A 21,260-nucleotide genomic window follows, 5' to 3' on the forward strand; every position below is an offset into this window, starting at 1 on the left:
ATTCCTCCGGAACACCGTCACGCCTCGTACAAACACACACACACACACACACACACACACACACACACACACACACACACACACACACACACACACACACACACACACACACACACACACACACACACACACACACACACACACACACACACACACACGACATAGAAAATACGCTTTGTTCATGCAGACACACACACAAGAAGTAAGTCACATGGTCATCCTCTCAGAAAACACAAAGGACCTGAAGAGAAAGTTGGAAGACGACGCCGATGGAGACGCTCCTTTGATCCCCTGGTCTGACTTTACCAACCCGTCGTAAACTTCAACAGGCGAGTCCGACCTGTAAACCTCGTGTACGACGAACGAACAGCTAAACGAATACGGAACAAGTCGGGACTATTATTTAAAATCCACCTCCTAAAGGTTCTCCAGCAGTAAGAATCATCCCCATACCTGGACCGACGCCCCAGAAGTGAAGAAAGTGTGTCCTCTCTCCCTCTCGCTCTCTTTTAAAAACTGTGTTGCTCCAAGCAGCCAATCAGAATTCAAACCCTATATGATGTCATCGGGGGTTCAGCCAATCACAATCAAGGTAGGCTCCTCCCCCTTTGACTCCTCCCACAACCAGGCAGCGCTGCTCTGGCACATGGCGCCACGAGAGGAAGTACTTCCTCCTCTTCCCATAGGCCACATTGCATTTGGGATTCGTCTTTCATCTTTCCTGGAGGGCCGTGATGTTCGTCTGCCACTTTAAGAAAAATAGATAAATAAATGTTTTCTCTGAAACGTTCAGTTTTTCCAGCGGGAGCCTCATGCGGCCGGTTACGTTCGACCCCCTGCACCAGAAGACCGTTTAGACTGATAGAATCCGTCCGATCCAAACATAAAGCAAATGCGGAAAACAACGGAGGCTTTCAGTGACTCGTCTGACGGTTCGGCCATTTTGTCATAATGAAGAACGATCTGTTTTTTTTTCTAGAATCAAACCCATCGGAGTTCAAACGAGAGCCGAAGCGTCCCCATTCTCACTCGTCATCCTTTTCCTAAACGACTCCTGCCTGATCGTAGTGTGAAGTGAGGCGAGAAGTTCAAAGGTCAAAGGTCAAAGATCAAAGCATGCAGTAAATACAAAGTGTTCCGGCCTTTTTTCCTTCTTGGTTTCGAACGGCGCCGTAAGGCACTTCCTCTTTGGCACGCCGTTCCGTCCGTACTCCCCCTCCCGCACTCGTTGCCCAGGTCCTGCGCCGACCCACCCACGGGGTGGATGACCCCCCCCCCCCAGGGCATCAGCCGTCCCGGAGCAGAGGCCGCGCTGCAGCAGCCAGCCCACCTCTAAACGCACTCTCACTCTGGGGGGGCGCCGGGGGTGGGGGGTGGGAGGGGTGAGGGGGATGCTGGTGGGGGGGTGGGGGGGTGGACAATCCTGGTCCGTGTCCTGCTGACGAGGAGGGGGGGGGCGCCCCAAAGCTCCGCCCCCTCAGACCTGCCGCTATCAGAGGAAGGATTCGCCCGTCGGAGCGTGCACACTTTCCCCCGAGCCACTAGGGGGCGACAGCCAAGAGCAGAGTGGCGCAGGTGCAGGAAAGCAAAGGGTGGAAAAGAGAGGGGGAAGCAAGAGGCGGATTAATAAAGAGGCAAGAACGGAAAGAATTGAAAGAAGAGAAGCAAAGAAAAGCACTCGAGTTCTTTTAAGAGTTTTAAGCAGAGCTGAATATTTTGAATTTCCTTTGAGGAAGAAAGAAGTTTAAATAATCAGCAGATGAAAGTGAATCTGGTGACGCTTCTGTTTATACGTCAGTGTTTGAGTACACTGAATCCTAGTAGTATATAGTAGTGTCTGTGGCCACGCCCCCTCATACCCACACTTCAGAGCTTCTGGATCTAGAGTTTCTAGATCGAGAGTTACTGGATCTAGAGTTACTGGACCTAGAGCTTCTGGATCTAGAGCTTCTGGATCTAGAGTTTCTGGATCTCCCTGCCGCTCCCGACAGAGTTGGTGAAAATTCGTTTGAAACCCTACTGACAAGATCGTGACGACCAGCAGGTAGTTCGGACTCTGAGTCTGGAAACCACCTGTGGGGTCCCTCAAGGCTCCGTCCTGGGGCCCCTGGTGTTGCTCGTACCTGCGGGTGTGCACCACGTCCTGCACACACTGGTCTTTGTGGTAGCGGACGAACTGCGTGCAGGTGAGCCGGACGTCCTCGGGCCCGGCGGAGGGGCTCAGGTCCTCGCCGTGGCGGCCCTGCAGTAGACCCAGGAACCTGCGGGGGGGGGGGCAGAGCGGGGGGTGAGTCGTCAGGTCGGGTCGGGCCTCGGCGTGCCACGGCGCGCGGCGTCTCGGCTCACCTCTTCTTGAAGGGGGAGATGACGAGGTGGCGGTCCAGGCCGAAGACCCCGAAGGACAAGAAACCCTGGGACACAAGAGAGTGAGTATCAAGTCCGGAAACTCACCTCCCCTAACTCCGTCTCCATGGCAACAAGGGAAAACACAACTTTTCAAAATGGCCGCTACGGGCGTAATGACGAGTTCTCCTGCACATGCTCAGTAGAGACGATCAGAACAGAGTTTCCTCCAACGTGTCACGACTCCCAGCATTTCTGCCGATGCAGTGACTGACGTCGTTTTCGAAACGCGACGACGTTTCACGTGTAAACAGGAAGCGGTGCAGCCGGCAGGAAGTACCTGTCCGTAGTTGGCCACGGCACAGAAGAACTGCAGCTCCAGGTAGAGCCTCCCGGGATCCTTGTTGAAGAGCCACCAGAGACAGCTGGACAGGTTCTGGAGGACAGAGACGACAATCAGTCGTCACGCTAGAAGAGTCGTCAGCCTTCGAATTTAAATATAAAAAAGCAATATTTTTTGGGATGACAGTGTTGGTGTTCTGGAGGACATCCTAAAATACAAGGTTCCCCGGGGACCCACGGGTTCTGTGTCTGGGATTGTTCCCAGAAGGAATCATCTTGAAGGAAGACAGGAACCTCTTTAAGATAACGATCATCGCTTTTAAGAGGTCATTACTAGGAACTGGTTAAAGAGCGACGTTCCAGGAACAGGACACTGGAGTTCCATCATGGAGGAAATCTATTCAATGGAGAAAATGACTTTTCACCTGAAAATCAAAGCAGGTGACTGAACACAACAATGGAGGAAATGGACCTCGTTTAGAAAGAGAGAAGAAGAGAATCCTTTTTTGACTGACTGAAAAGTGTGACGCCCCTTTTGTATTGCTTCTCGCTGTTTGTTTTCTATGTCTATAAGAACAAAGAGAAATAAAAAGTATTAAAAAATAAATAAATAAAGCAATATTATCTCTCTTTTTTTTTTGGGGGGGGGGGGGGTGTTATATTATACATTATCCACTGTCCCTTGTTAATGTTTCTTTGGGGAGAGGATAAAGTGTAGGACATAAGAACAGCGAGCTCCTGGTACCGCCAGCAGGCTGACGATGAGCAGCAGACACAGCAGGACGTATCGGACCGTGCGGTTCTCCTCGGGGGCCGGGGGGCCGGGCGGGGGCAGATTCAGGGGCTGCTCCGAGGGGGAGGAGCTCTGCAGCTGCCCTTCAGACGGCGCCCCGCTGTGGCCTGGAGGGGAAACGCAAGAGAGAAAATCCTCCAAGTGCAAAATATTCTCATGCTGATTATACCAGTGTTTTTCAACCTTTTTGAGCCAAGGCACACTTTTTTCTTTGTAAAACTCTGGAGGCACACCTCCACCTGAAAATGTTAAAATGTTAAACTCTGTAGCCTCTATTAACAATATAAAGTCTTTCTCATCAAAGTTTGATCAACAGGAATCCAGTAAATCCAGAAACAAGGACTTTTTTTAATAGTGCCTCCCTCAGTGTGAAACCTGGACCTGATGGATGAAGAGCTGAGATCCTGGTTTTCAAAAACTTCTCCATCACTGTCACTGACACAGTACTTTGATACAAGATGGTAGCAGGAGGTGGAGATGAACCACACTGACGTCTGTCACTTTACATTTCACCGGCAAAGTTCTGTGCTGCCCTCTAGTGGCGAAGAGTATTTATACATGATTACTCTGCAACACACTGCCCTCTAGTGGTGAAGAGTATTGTAGCATCACGGAGTTGTTCGCTGCAGGGCATGATGGGAGTTCAGGTTATGTGTTGCCGGAGGTTATCGAGGGTTATTGTCGGGGTTGTTGTGTGTGTTGGTTTGTGCTTGTGTTGTGTTTTTGTTCCTCGGTTCAGATAGTTCATTATGTCGTCTAGTTTGGTTTGTTGGACGTTGGTGATCAACCATCAGTGAGAAATGTGTTGTGTGGAGTCTCGTCCTGTTATGAAGTTCCGGTTGCGTGCGTTCATGTCAAAATAAAAGCCTCTGGTGATCAGCTGGCAGAAAAGAATCTCGGCGCTCGCCACAGTATTTATACATGCACGCTCTGCACACAAATGTTTTTTTTATAAAAAATGTGAAATTGGATAATTTCCACCGTGGTTGAAAAACACTGGATTATACCTCCATAATAAAAAAAAAACCCGCACATTTCTCAAGGGTAATTGTAATATTGATAGCTTCTGGGTAAAGAAGTGGAACTGCACATATAAATGCGATTGTTTGTTACCTGCGCCGTTCCTGTGCTCCCTCTGGGTGCTGGCCATGATGTCGGGGATCGTCTGCAGCGGCGAGAAGCCGTGGAGTTCTGCACAGCGGAGCCACGCAAACCGTCAGCAAAACAGGGCCGCCGACCTGACGGCGGCCGGGACGAATTCAAATCCATCACATCACCCGAGTTGATGCTGCAGGAAGGGGAGTTCGCCGCCTCCGCCTGCTGCTGCTGCTGCTGCTGCTGCTGCTGCTGCTCCTCCTCCAGGCCAGCAGGGGGCCTCGGCTCCTCGCCGACGCCCGTCACAGCCGCCCTGCTCAGAGCCTGGTAGCCGCTCTGATCCGCCTCCCCCTGACTCAGGCCCATGAGGGAGACGGCGCCGAGCGCCAGGCTGACGGCCACAACCACCGCGCTGCTGATCATCTGCAGGACGAAGCCGGATTCCACGCAAGAGTCACGATTAAAGCCGCGGCCCGACACGCGTTCCGTGACGTGGACGTGCCGTTCCCCCCCACCCCCCCCACCTGCGTTCTGCCGTAGAAGAAGGCCGAGTCCATGGTGTCGGTCCGCTCCCCTGTGATCAGCAGGCCTCCCACCATCAGGAAGGGAACCCTGCACGCAAAAAACACACAAAAACCAACAGTGGGACAAAGTGAAAAACACAAAGTGAGAGAGATTTATGGAATGGAGGCTTTAACGGCAAAACTACAGTTGAAGTCTGAGATCTTCATGAAAAAACGGTTCCCTATAGAAAAATACCTGTCGACCTGATTGGCCACCTAAACGACACGGTAACGTCTTAACTGCCCGTCTTTTTATGTCTGTGTCTCATATCGGTTCTGTTGTCATCGTATTATTATTGTTATTTTTCTTACACTGTCATGTATCTGCTGTCTTGCTGTCGAGGGAGGTTCTGTAACGTGAGTTCTCATGTTCATGTTTAGTATTAAAAAATTAATACAAATAAAGTAAAAAAACAAACAAAAAAACATCGAATTCGATCGATTTTACAAGCGATCTGTCGCCACTCCTGTGCAAGAACAGCTACGTCTCCCCGCCAGGGCTTTCTTTGCACGTCTCTCCCAAGAGAAATAATTCGAGGCTCCCTGTAGTGAATCATGTCCTGCCAGTCTGAATTCAGGGTGAATAAAACCCCCCGGTTTGAGGGCAAAATCCATTTAGAGCTCCTTCCAGGCACACCCATGAACCCACGTGTTCGTTTTGCCACAACAGACTCCAGACAGTTTACCAAAAGCAGCTTTCGTCCTTCATCCAGGAACAATTTGCTCCTTTTCTTCCTCTGAGGCGACGGAGTCTTACCCCCAACCCACCACCAGGAAGACTTCGGCTCTGAGCCTCAGCAGGTCGTCTCTGTTGGTCAGAGCCAGGCACAGAGGGATCAGACCTGGGGAGCGACAGGGAAACACTCAATCATGTATTTCACAGAGTTTTATAAACGTTGACGTACTGGAGAGTATTGATGACGTCCGTGGTTTAGAAATTAAAATCCAATATTGATGAGAACAACAGAAGTATGTTGAAAATGACCACTCCTGTCAAAGTAAACACATTAAAGTCCCAGTGAAATGTAAAACACTACTTTGCAAAAAACGACAGTTGGGGTTCTACTTGTAAGGTTCCTCCGACTCTGCCCCACCACTGTTGTCGCACAACAAAGTTATTTGAATTTTGAATCTCCAGCCGAGGAAGTCGGGGGAATCCTTCTTCTTCGTGGGCCATTGTGGGCGGAGCCTATGTGTGACGTCACGAGTTGTGCAGATCTCGATCTGTTGTGTTTATATCGGCTTGTTTCCCTGTTAAATATCAAAGTTTTTACAGTGTTTAGAAGTTATAGTCGGCGTTTTATGAGCCTTGACGAAAGATTGAGCCTGGAAGAGACCAGAGAGGAGAAAAGGAGGAGCGAAACACGAAATCCAATGTGGCAGGATGAAGGACACGCTGGAGCTGAAAAGCAACCGTCAAACACCGAAAACATCCAAAATGTGGGAGTCCCCCTCGGCTAAACACCGGGAGTTAGCCAAGGCTGCGAGCACCGCGGCGGGAGCCAGTGTCTAGCGGGAGCCGCTAGCTCGGGCGGCTAGTGGCTAGCGGGAGCCACTAGCTTGGGCGGCTAGTAGACGATCAAGTAACACCTGGACTCATCTCCGGTGATTCCACAGTCTTCTAGCTCTTGGACGTGTTGGATCCAGGAAGTCGTTCGTTCTGCCAAAAGTCAGGAGCCTCAAAGCCTCAAAGGTGAAAAGTGGCGGCTGCTGAGGCGAGGAGACGAGGACGAATGGAGGACGAAGCGTCTTCTGCTTCCTCAAACATGTTCCAGACGGGGTCACCGATGGCAGAACCACCTTCTGTGTCTTCTTCATCAATCACTGGGTTTGAAATGACCACGATGATGAAATATGGTTCAATTCAGCCTCTTCGTGGTCAAAACTCTGATCCTCCATAATGTAAACACAACTTGGGCGTGTGCACAACTCGTGATGTCACTCTGTTATTGTCAGAAGCTCCGCCCAGCAGAGGAAATAGCGCCGTTTATCGGCTATTTTCTGGCAGATTGTCGTGTTTTAACATTTTACCCTTCAGCCAGTTAGCAGGAAAACGTTCTAGAAGAGACACCAGAGTGTTTTGGAGGTGGAACCTTCATTTCACTAGGACTTTAAAGAGTCATGGCCTCAGTAGCAGGAGGCTGATCCCCCACACACACATAATGAAAAGCCTCACCGGTCCAGACGTAGGTGGCGTACAGGGCGCCGTACAGGACGGTGAAGGACAGCGTCTTGGCCAGCAGGTTGGTGGACACGTTCCACGAGATCATGCCGACGCACACCAGGAGCTGCGGGAAGAGGGAGAGACGACGACCGTCAGCCACCAGACCGGCGGAGCGGCGCCTTCAGTGATCCACACCGACCTGAGCCACGAACAGGTTCAGGACAAAGACGTGAGGAAGGCCGCTGCGCTTCCTGCCCAGGACGGTCACTGCGATGGTCCACACCTGACGGGGAGGACCACCGGTCACTTCACCCGGAGTAACAACGGTAACAACAGGAGCGCGGGGACGGGCGAGACGCTCACCAGGGCCACGAGGCTGACGATGCTGATGTTGAAGCTGACGTGTTCCAGCTCGGCCAGCAGGGGGGTGGGGTCCATCTGGGGGATGGTCAGCAGCCAGGCCGACACGTACATGATGGGCGCGGACAGCAGCGTGCTGATGACCATCCCCGCCGTCACCTGCACGCCACACACACACAGTGTGGTTACCCAACATCTGGACTGCAGTGAAGGTAGAACTGGAGTTTCCCTACATGCTGACACCGCTCGTCAGGTTCACACGGCAAAAGCTCTGTGGTTGTGTGTGTGTGTGTGTGTGTGTGTGTGTGTCTGAGTGCGTAATCATCTTACTTAATAGAGTAACAGTGAAAACATTTCAAGAAAGTAAAAAAGTATCAATAAAGTACCAGTAATGGTTAAAACGTATCGATAAAGTACAAATAATGGTTAAAAAGTATAAATAAAGTACCAGTGATGGTTAAAAAGTATCGATAAAGTACAAATAATGGTTAAAAAGTATAAATAAAGTATCAGTAATGGTTAAAAAGTATCAACAAAGTACCAGTGATGGTTAAAAAGTATCGATAAAGTACAAATAATGGTTAAAAAGTATCAACAAAGTACCAGTAATGGTTAAAAAGTATCGATAAAGTATCAATTAAGTATCAATAATGGTTAAAAAGTATCAATAAAGTACCAGTAATGATTAAAAAGTATCAACAAAGTACCAGTGTGGTTAAAAAGTATTGCTAAAATACCAGTAATGGTTAAAAAGTATCAACAAAGTACCAGTAATGATTAAAAAGTATCAACAAAGTACCAGTAATGGTTAAAAAGTATCGATAAAGTATCAATTAAGTATCAATAATGGTTAAAAAGTATCAATAAAATACCAGTAATGGTTAAAAAGTATCTACAAAGTACCAGTAATGGTTAAAAAGTATCAATAAAGTACCAGTAATGGTAAAAAGTATAAATAAAGCACCAGTAATGGTTAAAAAGTATAAATAAAGCACCAGTAATGGTTAAAAAGTATCGATAAAGTATCAATAAAGTATCAATAATGGTTAAAAAGTATCAATAAAGTACCAGTAATGATTAAAAAGTATCAACAAAGTACCAGTGTGGTTAAAAAGTATCGCTAAAATACCAGTAATGGTTAAAAAGTATCAACAAAGCACCAGTAATGGTTAAAAGCATTGAGAAAGAAGCAGCTGAGTATCAGAGTAAAGAGGAAGTAATGGAGTACAGACGCACCACCTCCAGCTCCAGGCCGTAGTGCGCGGCGTAGATGGCCACGCTGGGCGCCGTAGGGAAGACGCCGTACAGGAAGGCGAAGTTGGAGAGGCTGGTGTGGTTGGTGTTGGAGGCGTTGACGCCCACGTCCAGGACGTTCACCATGGTCTTACACACCACCGGCACCAGCAGCCTGCGGGGGGGACAACCACGTCACCACCTGGACCAGGGGACGGGACCACCTGGACCAGGGGACGGGACCACCTGGACCAGGGGACGGGACCACCTGGACCAGGGGACGGGCGGCGCTCACAGTTTGGCCGTGATGAGGAGGATCAGCGCCACGCCGGTGTCTCGCGTCAGTTTCCCCATCTGTCCCACCTGACGGAGGACGAGACGGCGCACGTCAACAAACTACCTGAGCTACACAGTTAGCATCGACATGAGCTAAAGGCTAGCATGCCAACGATGCTAACTCGGTTCAAATGTGGCGTTGGCGTAGGACTGCGCTCTACCGAGTGTAGCTCTAGTTTCAGTCATTAACGCACACATGCAGCAGAAAATATAAACCTTAACAATGACAGAACACAGTGGGATTGTTATTATGGTGACTGTCAAAATAAAAGTACCACATTGGATTGTTATTATGGTGACTATCAAAATAAAACTAACAAGTTGGATTGTTATGATGGTGACTGTCAAAATAAAACTAACAAGTTGGATTGTTATTATGGTGACTGTCAAAATAAAACTAACAAGTTGGATTGTTATTATGGTGACTGTCAAAATAAAACTAACAAGTTGGATTGTTATTATGGTGACTATCAAAATAAAACTAACAAGTTGGATTGTTATTATGGTGACTGTCAAAATAAAAGTACCACATTGGATTGTTATTATGGTGACTGTCAAAATAAAAGTACCACGTTGGATTATTATGGTGACTGTCAAAATAAAACTACCACATTGGATTGTTATTATGCTGACTGTCAAAAAAAAAGTAACAAGTTGGATTGTTATGGTGACTGTCAAAATAAAAGTAACAAGTTGGATTGTTATGGTGACTGTCAAAATAAAAGTACCACATTGGATTGTTATTATGGTGACTGTCAAAATAAAAGTACCACATTGGATTGTTATTATGGTGACTGTCAAAATAAAAGTACCAAGTTGGATTGTTATTATGGTGACTGTCAAAATAAAAGTACAACATTGGATTATTATGGTGACTGTCAAAATAAAAGTACCACATTGGATTGTTATTATGCTGACTGTCAAAATAAAAGTAACAATTTGGATTGTTATTACGGTGATTGTCAAAATAAAAGCCCCAGGAGGCCATGGACATGACATCGCGGAGGAAACATCGTTCTGATCGTCTCTACTGAGCACGTGCAGCAGCGGCGCTTCCGGAGAGTGGCGTCTCCGGCGGCTGCTCCCTGCGTCGCCGTGGAAACGAGACTCACCATGGTGAGGCCGAGGTAAAACAAGGCGGCGCCGCCGAAGGAGTTGGCGAGGCCGTCGACGAACTCTGACATCACGGCGGGAACCTGCTGGTCCAGGAGGAAGTGGGACACGATTCCCACCATCACCATGAACACGATGGGGTTCTTCATCACCTGGAGGAGGAGGAGGAGGAGGAGGAGGAGCAGGAGGAGGAGGAGGAGCAGGAGGAGGAGGAGGAGCAGGAGGAGGAGAAGGAGGGAGGAGAAGGAGGGAGGAGGAGGAAGCAGTGAGTCTCCTGACAGGTTGCGGGGTGGAGAGGAGGGGGAGCGGGAGCGGGAGCGCGGTTGCGGTTGTGGTTGCGGTTGTAGCACCTGCAGGACGACGACTCCCAGGATGCCCAGGGAGCTGCGGTGGTCGAGGCCCCGGTCCTTCCACCTCTGGACTTCACACAGGGAGAAGCCGATGGGGTTCAGCAGCATGAGGGACACCGGAGCCACCAGGTACACGTACTGCAGGTACTCTGGGTACGTGTTCCTGTACAGGGCGTCCACTGGACGGACGGGGCGGGACGGGGCGAGGTGTAACGGGGTGGGACAAGATGGAACGGGACAAGACGAGACGGGACGAGACGAGACAAGACGGGACGGGACAAGACGGGACGGGACAAGACGGGACGGGACAAGACGGGGCGGGACAGGACAAGATGGGATGAGATGGGGCGGGACAAGATGGAACAGGACAAGACGGGACGGGACAAGACGAGACGGGACAAGATGGGATGAGATGGGGCGGGACAAGATGGGACGGGACAAGACGAGACGGGACAGGACAAGATGGGACAAGACGGGGCGGGAGAAGACGGGACGGGCGGGACAAGACGGGGCGGGACAAGACGAGACGGGACAGGACAAGATGGGATGAGATGGGGCGGGACAAGATGGAACGGGACAAGACGGGACGGGACAAGACGGGACGGGACAGGACAAGATGGGACGAGACAGGACGGGACAAGACGGGGCGGGAGAAGACGGGACGGGACAAGACGAGACAGGACAGGACAAGACGGGACAAGACGGGGCGGGAGAAGACGGGACGGGGCGGGACAAGACGGGGCGGGACAAGACGAGACGGGACAGGACAAGATGGGATGAGACGGGGCGGGACAAGATGGAACGGGACAAGACGGGACGGGACAAGACGGGACGGGACAGGACAAGATGGGACAAGACGGGGCGGGACGAGATGGGACGGGACAAGACGGGACGAGACGGGATGGGACAAGATGGGACGAGATGGGACGGGGCGGGACGAGACGGGACGGGACAAGATGGGACGGGACAAGACGGGGCGGGACGGGACAAGACGGGGCAGGAGAAGACGGGACAGGACAAGACAAGGTGGGACAAGACAAATCATCCATTAAACTAGAATCGAGGTCTTTTCATTCAAGGCTTCTGCACAAAGTCAAAGTCAGCTTTATTGTCCAGTGTGCTGATATGATGACGTACGGCACTGACGACATTTCAGTCGTCTCGGACCCACAGTGCAACAAGGCACCTAACAATAATATTAAAAATAACAATTTAAAAATATATACAACATATAATCATATAGACAGTAAAGTGACAAAGTATGGGTATAAAATAGAATAAATAGACAGTAACAGTGAACGGTTGAATTATTTTCTATAATGTAATAATTTTCTATAAATAAATATTAATTATACATAGTTACATTAGTTAAATTAAGAAAAATTATAATTGATTTAATTGAATAAATTACATCACAATAATTGAATAAATTAAATCAAAATAAAATAAAAATGTCTCCACAAGATTAGAATAAAATTCTTTAGAAGATTAGCAAACAGAAATTATACAATAATAACAAATAACTATTATTTATTAATTGATTATACATAACTACATTAATTAAAATAAAAAATTATAAATTAATAATTATTATTATTATTACTTATAAAGAAATATATAATTTAATAAATTAAATTAAAATTAAATTAAAATGTCTCCATAAGATTAGAATAAAATTATTTCAATAATAGCAAACTAAAATTATGCAATTAATAATAACAAATAATTACTATTATTATAATAAAATTGTCTCCATTTTACTATTTCCTATTTTCTTGCTCTTGCTTTATTTTTTTCCCAAGCGATCCTGATGAAGTGTACGCCGTGGGGGTACGCCACACGCCGTCCCCCTGAGGTCGCCTTACCCACCGTGCGGCTGCCTTACCTATGGGGTACCCCAGAGCGAAGTCGTTGCTCTGGGTGGCGAAGATGGCGTACAGCCCGGCCTTGCTGTAGCGGCTCTTTGGCAGAATCACGGCCAGCGTCACCACGCACACCACCACGAACACCGCCACCTGGGGGGGGGGAGGGGAACTGCTGCTGTCTGCGGACATTTATCTCAGTACAGTAATGGAATGGACGGACGCTGGACAGAGAGACCCCCCCTAGCGATGAGGACTCACCTTAGCGATGAGGACTCACCCTAGCGATGAGGACTCACCCTAGCGATGAGGACCTAGCGATGAGGACTCACCTTAGCGATGAGGATGCTCCACAGGAACACCCACTTGACGTTCTCAAAGTCCAGCATCACCATGTTCTTGAAGAGCAGAGCAGGAAGAGCAAACTTGGACACGAAGCTCCCCAAACCTTTGGCCTGGCTCTCAGTGATGATGTCAGCCCTGCGGGGGGGCCGGGGGGGGGGGGGGGGGTCATACGTCAGAAACTCTGATTCAGAAACATTCATCTTGACGAGGATGAGGACGTGGATGAGGATGAGGATGAGGACGTGGATGAGGATGAGGAGTAGGATGGGGACGAGGGTGAGGACGAAGACGAGGGTGAGGACGAGGACGAGGACGTGGATGAGGACTAGGATGAGGACGTGGATGAGGGTGAGGACGAGGACGAGGGTGAGGACGAGGATGAGGACGTGGATGAGGGTGAGGATGAGGACGAGGATGAGTAAAAGGATGAGGACGAGGACTAGGACGAGGGTGAGGACGAGGAGGAGGACAAGGATGATGGTGAGGACGAGGGTAAGGACGAGGATGAGGACTAGGATGAGGACGAGGACGAGGATGAGGGTGAGGACGAGGATGAGGACGTGGATGAGGACGTGGATGAGGGTGAGGATGAGGACGAGGATGAGGGTGAGGACGAGGGTGAGGACGAGGGTGAGAACGAGGATGAGGACTAGGACGAGGGTGAGGACGAGGACGAAGACGTGGATGAGGACGAGGATGAGGACGAGGATGAGGACTAGGACGTGGATGAGGGTGAGGACGAGGATGAGGACGAGGATGAGGACTAGGACGTAGATGAGGACGAGGACGTGTCCCACCTGCCGGCCACGTAGCCACACAGAATGATGCCGAAACACTCCAGCAGCGCTGGGAACAGCTTGTCGATGGACATGTGGGGCCCCGGGGACCCGGCCGGGGGCCCCTGGGACATGTTCTTCCCATGGATCAGCACCAGCGTGTCCATGGGGTCAGAGGTCAGGGCCTGGAGGGGCGGAGGGACGGACTGTGGACACGAGGGACACGTGATTTAAACCGCAGAACAACAACAAACTGATCTGAGATCTGATCTCTTCTAATTAAACATTCATTCATTCATTGACGCACAACATGGACGTGGATTTTGCAGTTTGATACCACGAATGAATCATTTTAGCAGTTTGGACCTTCAATCACGTGCACCGACTCCAAAAACAGCCGATTTCCAGTGTTTGTCATCTAAAGTGGGCAAACCGTCATGACTGGAGGCGCTAACGTCGCTAGCATGAATGCGACTAAATAACGGAGCCCCGGGCGACAAATAACGCCTCCGCCGTGATGCTCATGCACAAAACGATTCGTCTGGGAGGACAATCTGTTGTCTGCGTACCTTAGACGGTCATCTTTATCCGGGGAAAAACGATAAATGTGGAGATTTGCTGGCTGTGTTTACGCCGCAGTCTCACAGCTGCACAGCAGCGGCCGCCTCCCACACTTTGACTGACAGGCGCTTCAGCCAGTCAGCGCCGAGATCCTCTTCCAACTCGAAATGTGATTGGATGAAAATAAACAAACTGGATTTGATGTGATATTTAATGAATCGAAAACATATTTATCGATTGTTAATGTCAAGAGTGGAGAAGAGAGTACTGCAGGTTGTGTAAATTACTAAAAAATTAAATTAAATGAAATGAAATAAAATTGAAAAAAAAGAATTAAATTAAACTAAATGTAATTATTTTAAATCATTTTAATTGTATTTAATTGTATTAAATTAAAATGTAATTAGTAGTGCAGGTTGTGTAAATTAAATTAAATTAAATTAGTACTGCAGGTTGTGTAAATTACTAAAAAATAAAATAAAATAAAATAAAATAAAATAAAATAAAATAAAATAAAATAAAATAAAATAAAATAAAATAAAATAAAATAAAATAAAATAAAATAAAATAAAATAAAATGTAATTTAATTAAATAGGAGAAAGTGGCCCTGGTTCTGCAGGTTTCTTTCTCTTGAAAGGTTGTTTTTTTTTCTTTTCCTCCATCTCTACTCTATTATCTCCATCTCTATTTGGTGCTTTCAAAATAAAATCAAATAGAACACATACATTACACACAACCGTATCAATGTATTGCCTGATTTTATTGCACAACGATGTAAAAATGATTACATATTGTTACACGATACAAAAACAAATGACTTCATGCTGACGTTACAATTCACTGTTGGTTTCTTCACCTCCTCGTGATCGTCTCCAGCAAAATGCTTCTTTGGCACAAACATGAGACGAGGTCAAAGTGCTGCCGCGTGGCGCCCAGGCGTAATACTGCACAGTCCAGAGACATAAGTTAAAAGTAATACCGTTGGAGAACAGACAGGAGCAGCGCCCCCCTGTGGTGAATCCACACCGACCATCAGTTCAATCGTACAGTGAACTGCTGGATTCAGACTCGTACCGTCCAAAGTGACTCAAACACAAAACGCCTTCCTTCTACATCCTCGCCGCCGAGGCACGAGAGGCTTCTGGTTGCTTTTCAAAGTGTGTGTGTGTGTGTGTGTGGGGGGGGGGGGGGGGGGGCTCCCCCTAAACTAATGGCTTTTTAAAAATTTTGGGGAAAAAACATAGATATACATATATATATATATATATATATATATATATGTGTGTATATATATGTATATACTGTGTGTGTGGGGGGTCGGATCCCCCTAAACTACTGTTTTTAAAAAATTTTGGGAAAAAAACATATATATATATATATATATACATATATATATGTATATCTATGTTTTTTCCCCAAAATATATATACATATATATATATATATACATGTGTGTGTGTGTGTATATATATATATATATATATATATATATATATATATATATATATATATATATATATATATATATATAAAAGTATATATATCACAAAGTGTGTGTATGTATGTGTGTATATATATATATACTTTTTTTAGAAATATAAAACCCTACACTTTTTACTTAAATTTACATCAATGGAACATATTCCACCTCCCACGTTTCTTTTGGGACCAAAGCGCAGTAGTTCCCCTGAATATACAAACAGAAAAGTAACTTTCTTACTTAAAACAAAGTAACAAAGTACAAAAAAAGCACTCGTATATACACGTACCGAACAAACTACGTACGTAACAATCTATGTAGCAAACTTTGTATGTAGCAAACTACGTGCGTGACAAACTACGTAGAAAGCTATGTAAGTAACAGAGTAACGAACTATGTACATAATAAACTACGTAGCAAACTATAGAAGTAACAAAGCAACAAACTACGTACATAAACTATGTAGCAAACTACGTACGTAAAAAATTACCTACCGAAGAAACTACGCAGCAAATTACGTACACAACAGACTACTCAGAAAACTACGTACGTAACAAACCACGCAGCAAATTACATAAGTAATAAACTACATACTTAGAAACTACCTAGATAACAAACTACATAGATAACTCTGGAGGTAACAAACTATATAGCAAACTACATATGTCACAAACTCCTTACGTAGCAAACTACATACAAATTGAACTGCATAACAAACTACAAAGAAAGCTACTGACTTAACTATGTAGTATAATACGTACGTAACCAACTACATATGTAACAAACGACATAGCAAACTTTGTATGTAGCAAACTACGTACGCAACAAACTACGTAGAAAACTATGTAAGTAACAGAGTAACGAACTATGTACATAATAAACTACATAGCAAACTATAGAAGTAACACAGCAACAAACTACATACATAAACTATGTAGCAAACTACATATGTCACAAACTCCATACATAGCCAACTACATACAAAATAAATTGCATAACAAACTACAAAGAAAGCTACTGACTTAACTACGTAGTATAATATGTACGTAACCAACTACATATGTCACAAACTCCATAGCAAACTACGTATGTGACAAACTGCGTACTTCAAGAATGAGGTAGCAAACTACATGACAAAGTGCACATAAACTACGTACGACTGGTTTGTTTTTCTTTGGAGAAACTTAATTCAAATCTCATGAAGTTTGTCTGGAATATTCTAGAAAAATCGTTATGTGTCGTCTCCTGTCAATGTTACGCAACAATTAGATTTAAAACGTGTTTTAATCCAGTAATTTAGAATTTGACTTTTTTTTTATATATATATATCTTGCCCCCCCCCCCCCCCCAACACCACCACACTTTGAAAACCTCAAGTTTATATAACGACACTGAAATCAAAAGTAAAAAGCGTGAAAACCAAACAACAGGCTGGTTTCCTCACGTCTTCGTCCTGAACACAAACCGAGACACAGTCCTTCAGCAACTTTTCAGGGTTTTGCATTAAAAGAAAATTAAAAAAGGTCCTGAACCGACAACGATGCCGGACGAGACGACGGCGTCTGTCAAGCTCCGGGTCGCCGACGACAACGAGACACAGAGAAGAAATTCATGCAGTTTATGGTAGAAGAGAAAATACAGGGATGTGCACTGCGGCGACGGAAACTCAGACCTGGAGGGAAAAAAACTTCATTTTGTTGTTTTTTGAGTTTGACCTGCAGGTCCAGAGTCTGTCTGTCGTTTAACTTGGTGACGAGATTCACCTGGAGACGGGAGGGAGAGGAGGAGCTCCTCGCTCCTTCTTACCAGAACCTGCAAAACAAGGAGGTCCAGTTCAGCTGTCAGTCATAGAGATATAGTACTAGAAGCTGCTGACGCTAGCAGCAGGAGGAGCAGGGCCATAGACCTATAGAACTAGAAGCTACTGACGCTAGCAGGAGGAGGAGCAGGGCCATAGACCTATAGAACTAGAAGCTACTGACGCTAGCAGCAGGAGGAGCAGGGCCATAGAGCTATAGAACTAGAAGCTACTGCCAAGAGCAGCAGGAGGAGCAGGGCCATAGAGCTATAGAATTAGAAGCAACTGACGAGAGCAGCAGGAGGAGCAGAGCGGTAGACCTATAGAACTAGAAGCTGCTGACGCTAGCAGCCGGAGGAGCAGGGCCATAGACCTATAGAACTAGAAGCTACTGCCAAGAGCAGCAGGAGGAGCAGGGCCATAGAGCTATAGAATTAGAAGCAACTGACGAGAGCAGCAGGAGGAGCAGAGCGGTAGACCTATAGAACTAGAAGCTACTGACGCTAGCAGCCGGAGGAGCAGGGCCATAGAGCTATATAACTAGAAGCTACTGACACTAGCAGCAGGAGGAGCAGGGCCATAGACCTATAGAACTAGAAGCTAATGATGCTAGCCAGCAGGAGGAGCAGGGCCATAGACCTATAGAACTAGAAGCTACTGACGCTAGCAGCAGGGCCATAGACCTATAGAACTAGAAGCTACTGACGTTAGCAGCCGGAGGAGCAGGGCCATAGAGCTATATAACTAGAAGCTACTGACACTAGCAGCAGGAGGAGCAGGGCCATAGACCTATAGAACTAGAAGCTAATGATGCTAGCAGCAGGAGGAGCAGGGCCATAGACCTATAGAACTAGAAGCTAATGATGCTAGCAGCAGGAGGAGCAGGGCCATAGACCTATAGAACTAGAAGCTAATGATCCTAGCAGCAGGAGGAGCAGGGCCATAGACCTATAGAACTAGAAGCTAATGATGCTAGCAGCAGGAGGAGCAGGGCCATAGACCTATAGAACTAGAAGCTAATGATGCTAGCAGCAGGAGGAGCAGGGCCATAGACCTATAGAACTAGAAGCTAATGATGCTAGCAGCAGGAGGAGCAGGACCATAGACCTATAGAACTAGAAGCTACTGACGCTAGCAGCAGGAGGAGCGGGGCCATAGACCTATAGAACTAGAAGCTACTGACGCTAGCAGCAGGAGGAGCGGGGCCATAGAGCTATAGAACTAGAGGTATATCGAGCTCTGTCTTCTGCGTTTTTGGTGTGTTTGGTGAGTCACAGCGCCCCTAGAGGAGAGGCAGGTGAACTACATGTGTGGACGGAGGTTTTTCATAGAAGGCTGGAGAGAAAAAGATCATTTTGGTTGTCGTGTGGATGTTCCCTGAAAAGACAACTTTTATTATGTGTATTTATTTTTTACACAAACATATGGAGCTAAATCAGATCAAACGGTTTGTTTATTTTTATTTTTTTATAAATTTGAATGAAACTAAAACAAAATCAACTTGAATATAATTTTGATTCAGCTCTCGAATTCTTTCGATAAAATTATTCATTTTAATTTTTCACTCTTAAATGTATATATATATATATATATATATATATATATATATATATAATATATATATATATATATGTGTGTGTGTGTGAATCTACATGTGTATATATTTTGTAAAAATTTAAACACCAAAACACCAATCCTTCTATAAAGAACGAGTGTCTTCGAGTGTCTTGCAGTATATTCTCCTCCACCAGGGGGCAGTACACTCCACTGGTTGCATGGAGAAACACCCTGAAGGCCATAAGAAGGAAAATCCTGACATTTGGTCTCCAGGATTCCTGGAACTCAATGACTGGACCCTTTTTTCACTGTCAGAATAAAATCAACCATTTCAGATCAATGCCATATTAAAAACCCGGAGTGCCCCCCCCCCCCCCCCCGGTGGAGGTGTAGTGCCCTACCTCTCCCCTCCGTCTTGCCGATCTTGCTGGGGTAGGTCTTCTGCGACGGGGACGTAGGGTTCGGGCGGCGGCAGGTCCGACACCGGGTGGAACGTGAAGCGACGCTCCCACTCGTCTGCTGGCCGGAAGTAAAGAAAACACTCAGCTTCCCAAACCCCCCTGGAACCCCCCCTCTCTCCCCCCTCCCCCCCCCACCTTCACCATCGCACCTTGAGTCTGGCTGTGGTGAGAGTTCTGGAATCCGTTGCCCATGGCTGGTGGAGGAGGGGGCGGAGCCCCGCCCGCCCCCGGCCGGTCCGGGGGCAGCGGGGGGCCGCCCGCCCGGTCCCCCCCCGCCCCCCCGCGGGGGCTCGGGCCCCGGCCGGCCGATCGGAGAAGGAACGGGCGGCGACCTAATGCTGCCCCCGCCCACGCTGCGGGCCCGACGGGGGCGGCGGCGGCGGCAGAGGGCCTTGAGGGCGGAGTTAAAAAAAAAAAAACAAGTTAATATTTCATCGCAAACGCTGGGAAACGCCGCCGTCCTCCAGCAGGGGGCGACTCACTTGTGCGGATGGAGGGCTGGCTGCGTCAAGGGACGGCGGTCTCTCGTTGGGCGGAGGGGGGAGCGGCCCGGCCCGGCCGTGGGGGGGGGGCGGGCGTGGCTGTCGGAGGAAGGAGAGGTTTATTTATTTCGCACGTGCGTCTTTCCGTCTTTCCGTCCAATCAGAGCGAGGATCCCGCCGCCGGCGCCGTTACCTGTTGAGCGAGCTGTTCCTCTGCGGCAGGCGGGGCGTGCCGTGGTCGTCCCCCCCGGCCGGGGCGGGGGCGGGAGCGGCGGGGGGCCGGGGCGACCCGGCGGGAGCGGCGGAGCCCCCCCCCCGGCGGGCGACGGGCGGGGAGACGAGCCGACGGGCGGGGAGGGCTTGGAGTTGCTGGAGGGTGGGGGCGGCGGCGGCACGTCCGCGGCATGGAGGGCCGGTGGCCCCCGGAGACGGGCGGCGGCGGCGGCCGGTCGTCGGGGAGCGGCGGCCGCCCCCCCGGCGTGGGCGGCAGCGGGGGCCTGTTGCCGTTCGGGGGCGGGGGCGGGGGGGCGGAGGAGGAGGCGCCCGGCCGCGGCCCCGCCGGGGGGAGCGGCCCGTGCCTCCCGGGGGGGACGCTCGGCAGCGGGGCCACGGAGGCGTGGCCGGGCCGGGGCCCGGCGGGGAGGGACGGCGGCGAGGGGCCCCCCCGGGAAGCCTGGAAGCCCTGGGTGGTGGGCCGGGGCGTGTTGGGGACGGGCGGGGGCGCTCCGCCCGGGGTGTCCTGCCTGGAGGAGAAGCCCGGGCGCCCCCTGGGGAGGTCGGGGGCGTTGCTACGGGCGACGGGGAGCTTCGGGGCACCGCCGCCGAACGGCGTGGGGCCGGCGGAGCGGCCGGCGGGCGGCAGGGCGGGGCCGCGGGCTCGGTCCCGAGTCTGGAGGAGCAGAAAACACGGGTCAGAAGCTTCTAGAAGGACGATGGAGGTTCTGCTGCTGCTGCTACTGACCGGTAGCGTCTCGGGTCCCTGCTGATCTCAGCTTGGGCATTCCTCCTGCAAACAGGCCTCCTAAACCAGCAGGAGACCCCCCAACCAAAACCCCCCCCTCCTCCACCACCTCCTCCTCCACCTCCTCCACCTCCTCCTCCTCCTCCACCTCCACCTCCACCTCCCTTTGTTCTGAAAAAGAAAAAAAGAACGGTGTTGGTTCCCTGCATTATATTCACATTTGATGATTTTTTAAAAGTTGACGACGTCACAGATGACGGAGTCGTTCTAGAATCTCCAGCAGC

At 48.7% G+C, this 21,260-nt stretch overlaps 2 protein-coding genes across 2 annotated transcripts in view; both read right to left on the reverse strand.

The window, feature by feature from the left end:
- Positions 1-13: 13 nt before the first annotated feature.
- Positions 14-14,343, reverse strand: LOC308138143 (lysosomal cholesterol signaling protein-like). Its single transcript, XM_080507130.1, has 20 exons — positions 14,245-14,343; positions 13,697-13,881; positions 12,887-13,034; positions 12,578-12,707; positions 10,693-10,871; positions 10,342-10,494; positions 9,189-9,256; positions 8,897-9,068; positions 7,664-7,819; positions 7,500-7,583; positions 7,313-7,424; positions 5,894-5,978; positions 5,098-5,185; positions 4,756-4,996; positions 4,592-4,669; positions 3,431-3,585; positions 2,684-2,779; positions 2,347-2,411; positions 2,124-2,261; positions 14-1,541 (listed from the first exon to the last, which is right to left on the reverse strand). Exons 2-20 carry the CDS (start codon positions 13,840-13,842, stop codon positions 1,493-1,495), a joined length of 2,343 nt encoding a protein of 780 aa, XP_080363256.1. The 5' UTR covers positions 13,843-13,881; positions 14,245-14,343; the 3' UTR covers positions 14-1,492.
- Positions 14,344-15,768: 1,425 nt separating this feature from the next.
- Positions 15,769-21,260, reverse strand: part of LOC308138650 (WAS/WASL-interacting protein family member 1-like) — a gene marked incomplete at its 5' end in the record, with an annotated part of 7,157 nt that continues 1,665 nt past the window's right edge. Inside the window, 15 exon segments of the mRNA XM_080507864.1 lie at positions 15,769-17,529; positions 19,474-19,516; positions 19,518-19,588; positions 19,683-19,785; positions 19,787-19,894; positions 19,896-19,924; positions 20,016-20,042; positions 20,045-20,110; positions 20,113-20,114; positions 20,209-20,276; positions 20,279-20,404; positions 20,407-20,889; positions 20,891-20,904; positions 20,977-21,058; positions 21,060-21,147. Coding sequence (XP_080363990.1) covers positions 17,477-17,529; positions 19,474-19,516; positions 19,518-19,588; positions 19,683-19,785; positions 19,787-19,894; positions 19,896-19,924; positions 20,016-20,042; positions 20,045-20,110; positions 20,113-20,114; positions 20,209-20,276; positions 20,279-20,404; positions 20,407-20,889; positions 20,891-20,904; positions 20,977-21,058; positions 21,060-21,147 — 1,363 coding nt within the window. The 3' untranslated portion in view covers positions 15,769-17,476.

This window comes from Blennius ocellaris, assembly GCF_963422515.1.
Source record: "Blennius ocellaris genome assembly, chromosome: 13".
In the NCBI taxonomy this organism is placed as follows: Eukaryota; Metazoa; Chordata; class Actinopteri; order Blenniiformes; family Blenniidae; genus Blennius; species Blennius ocellaris.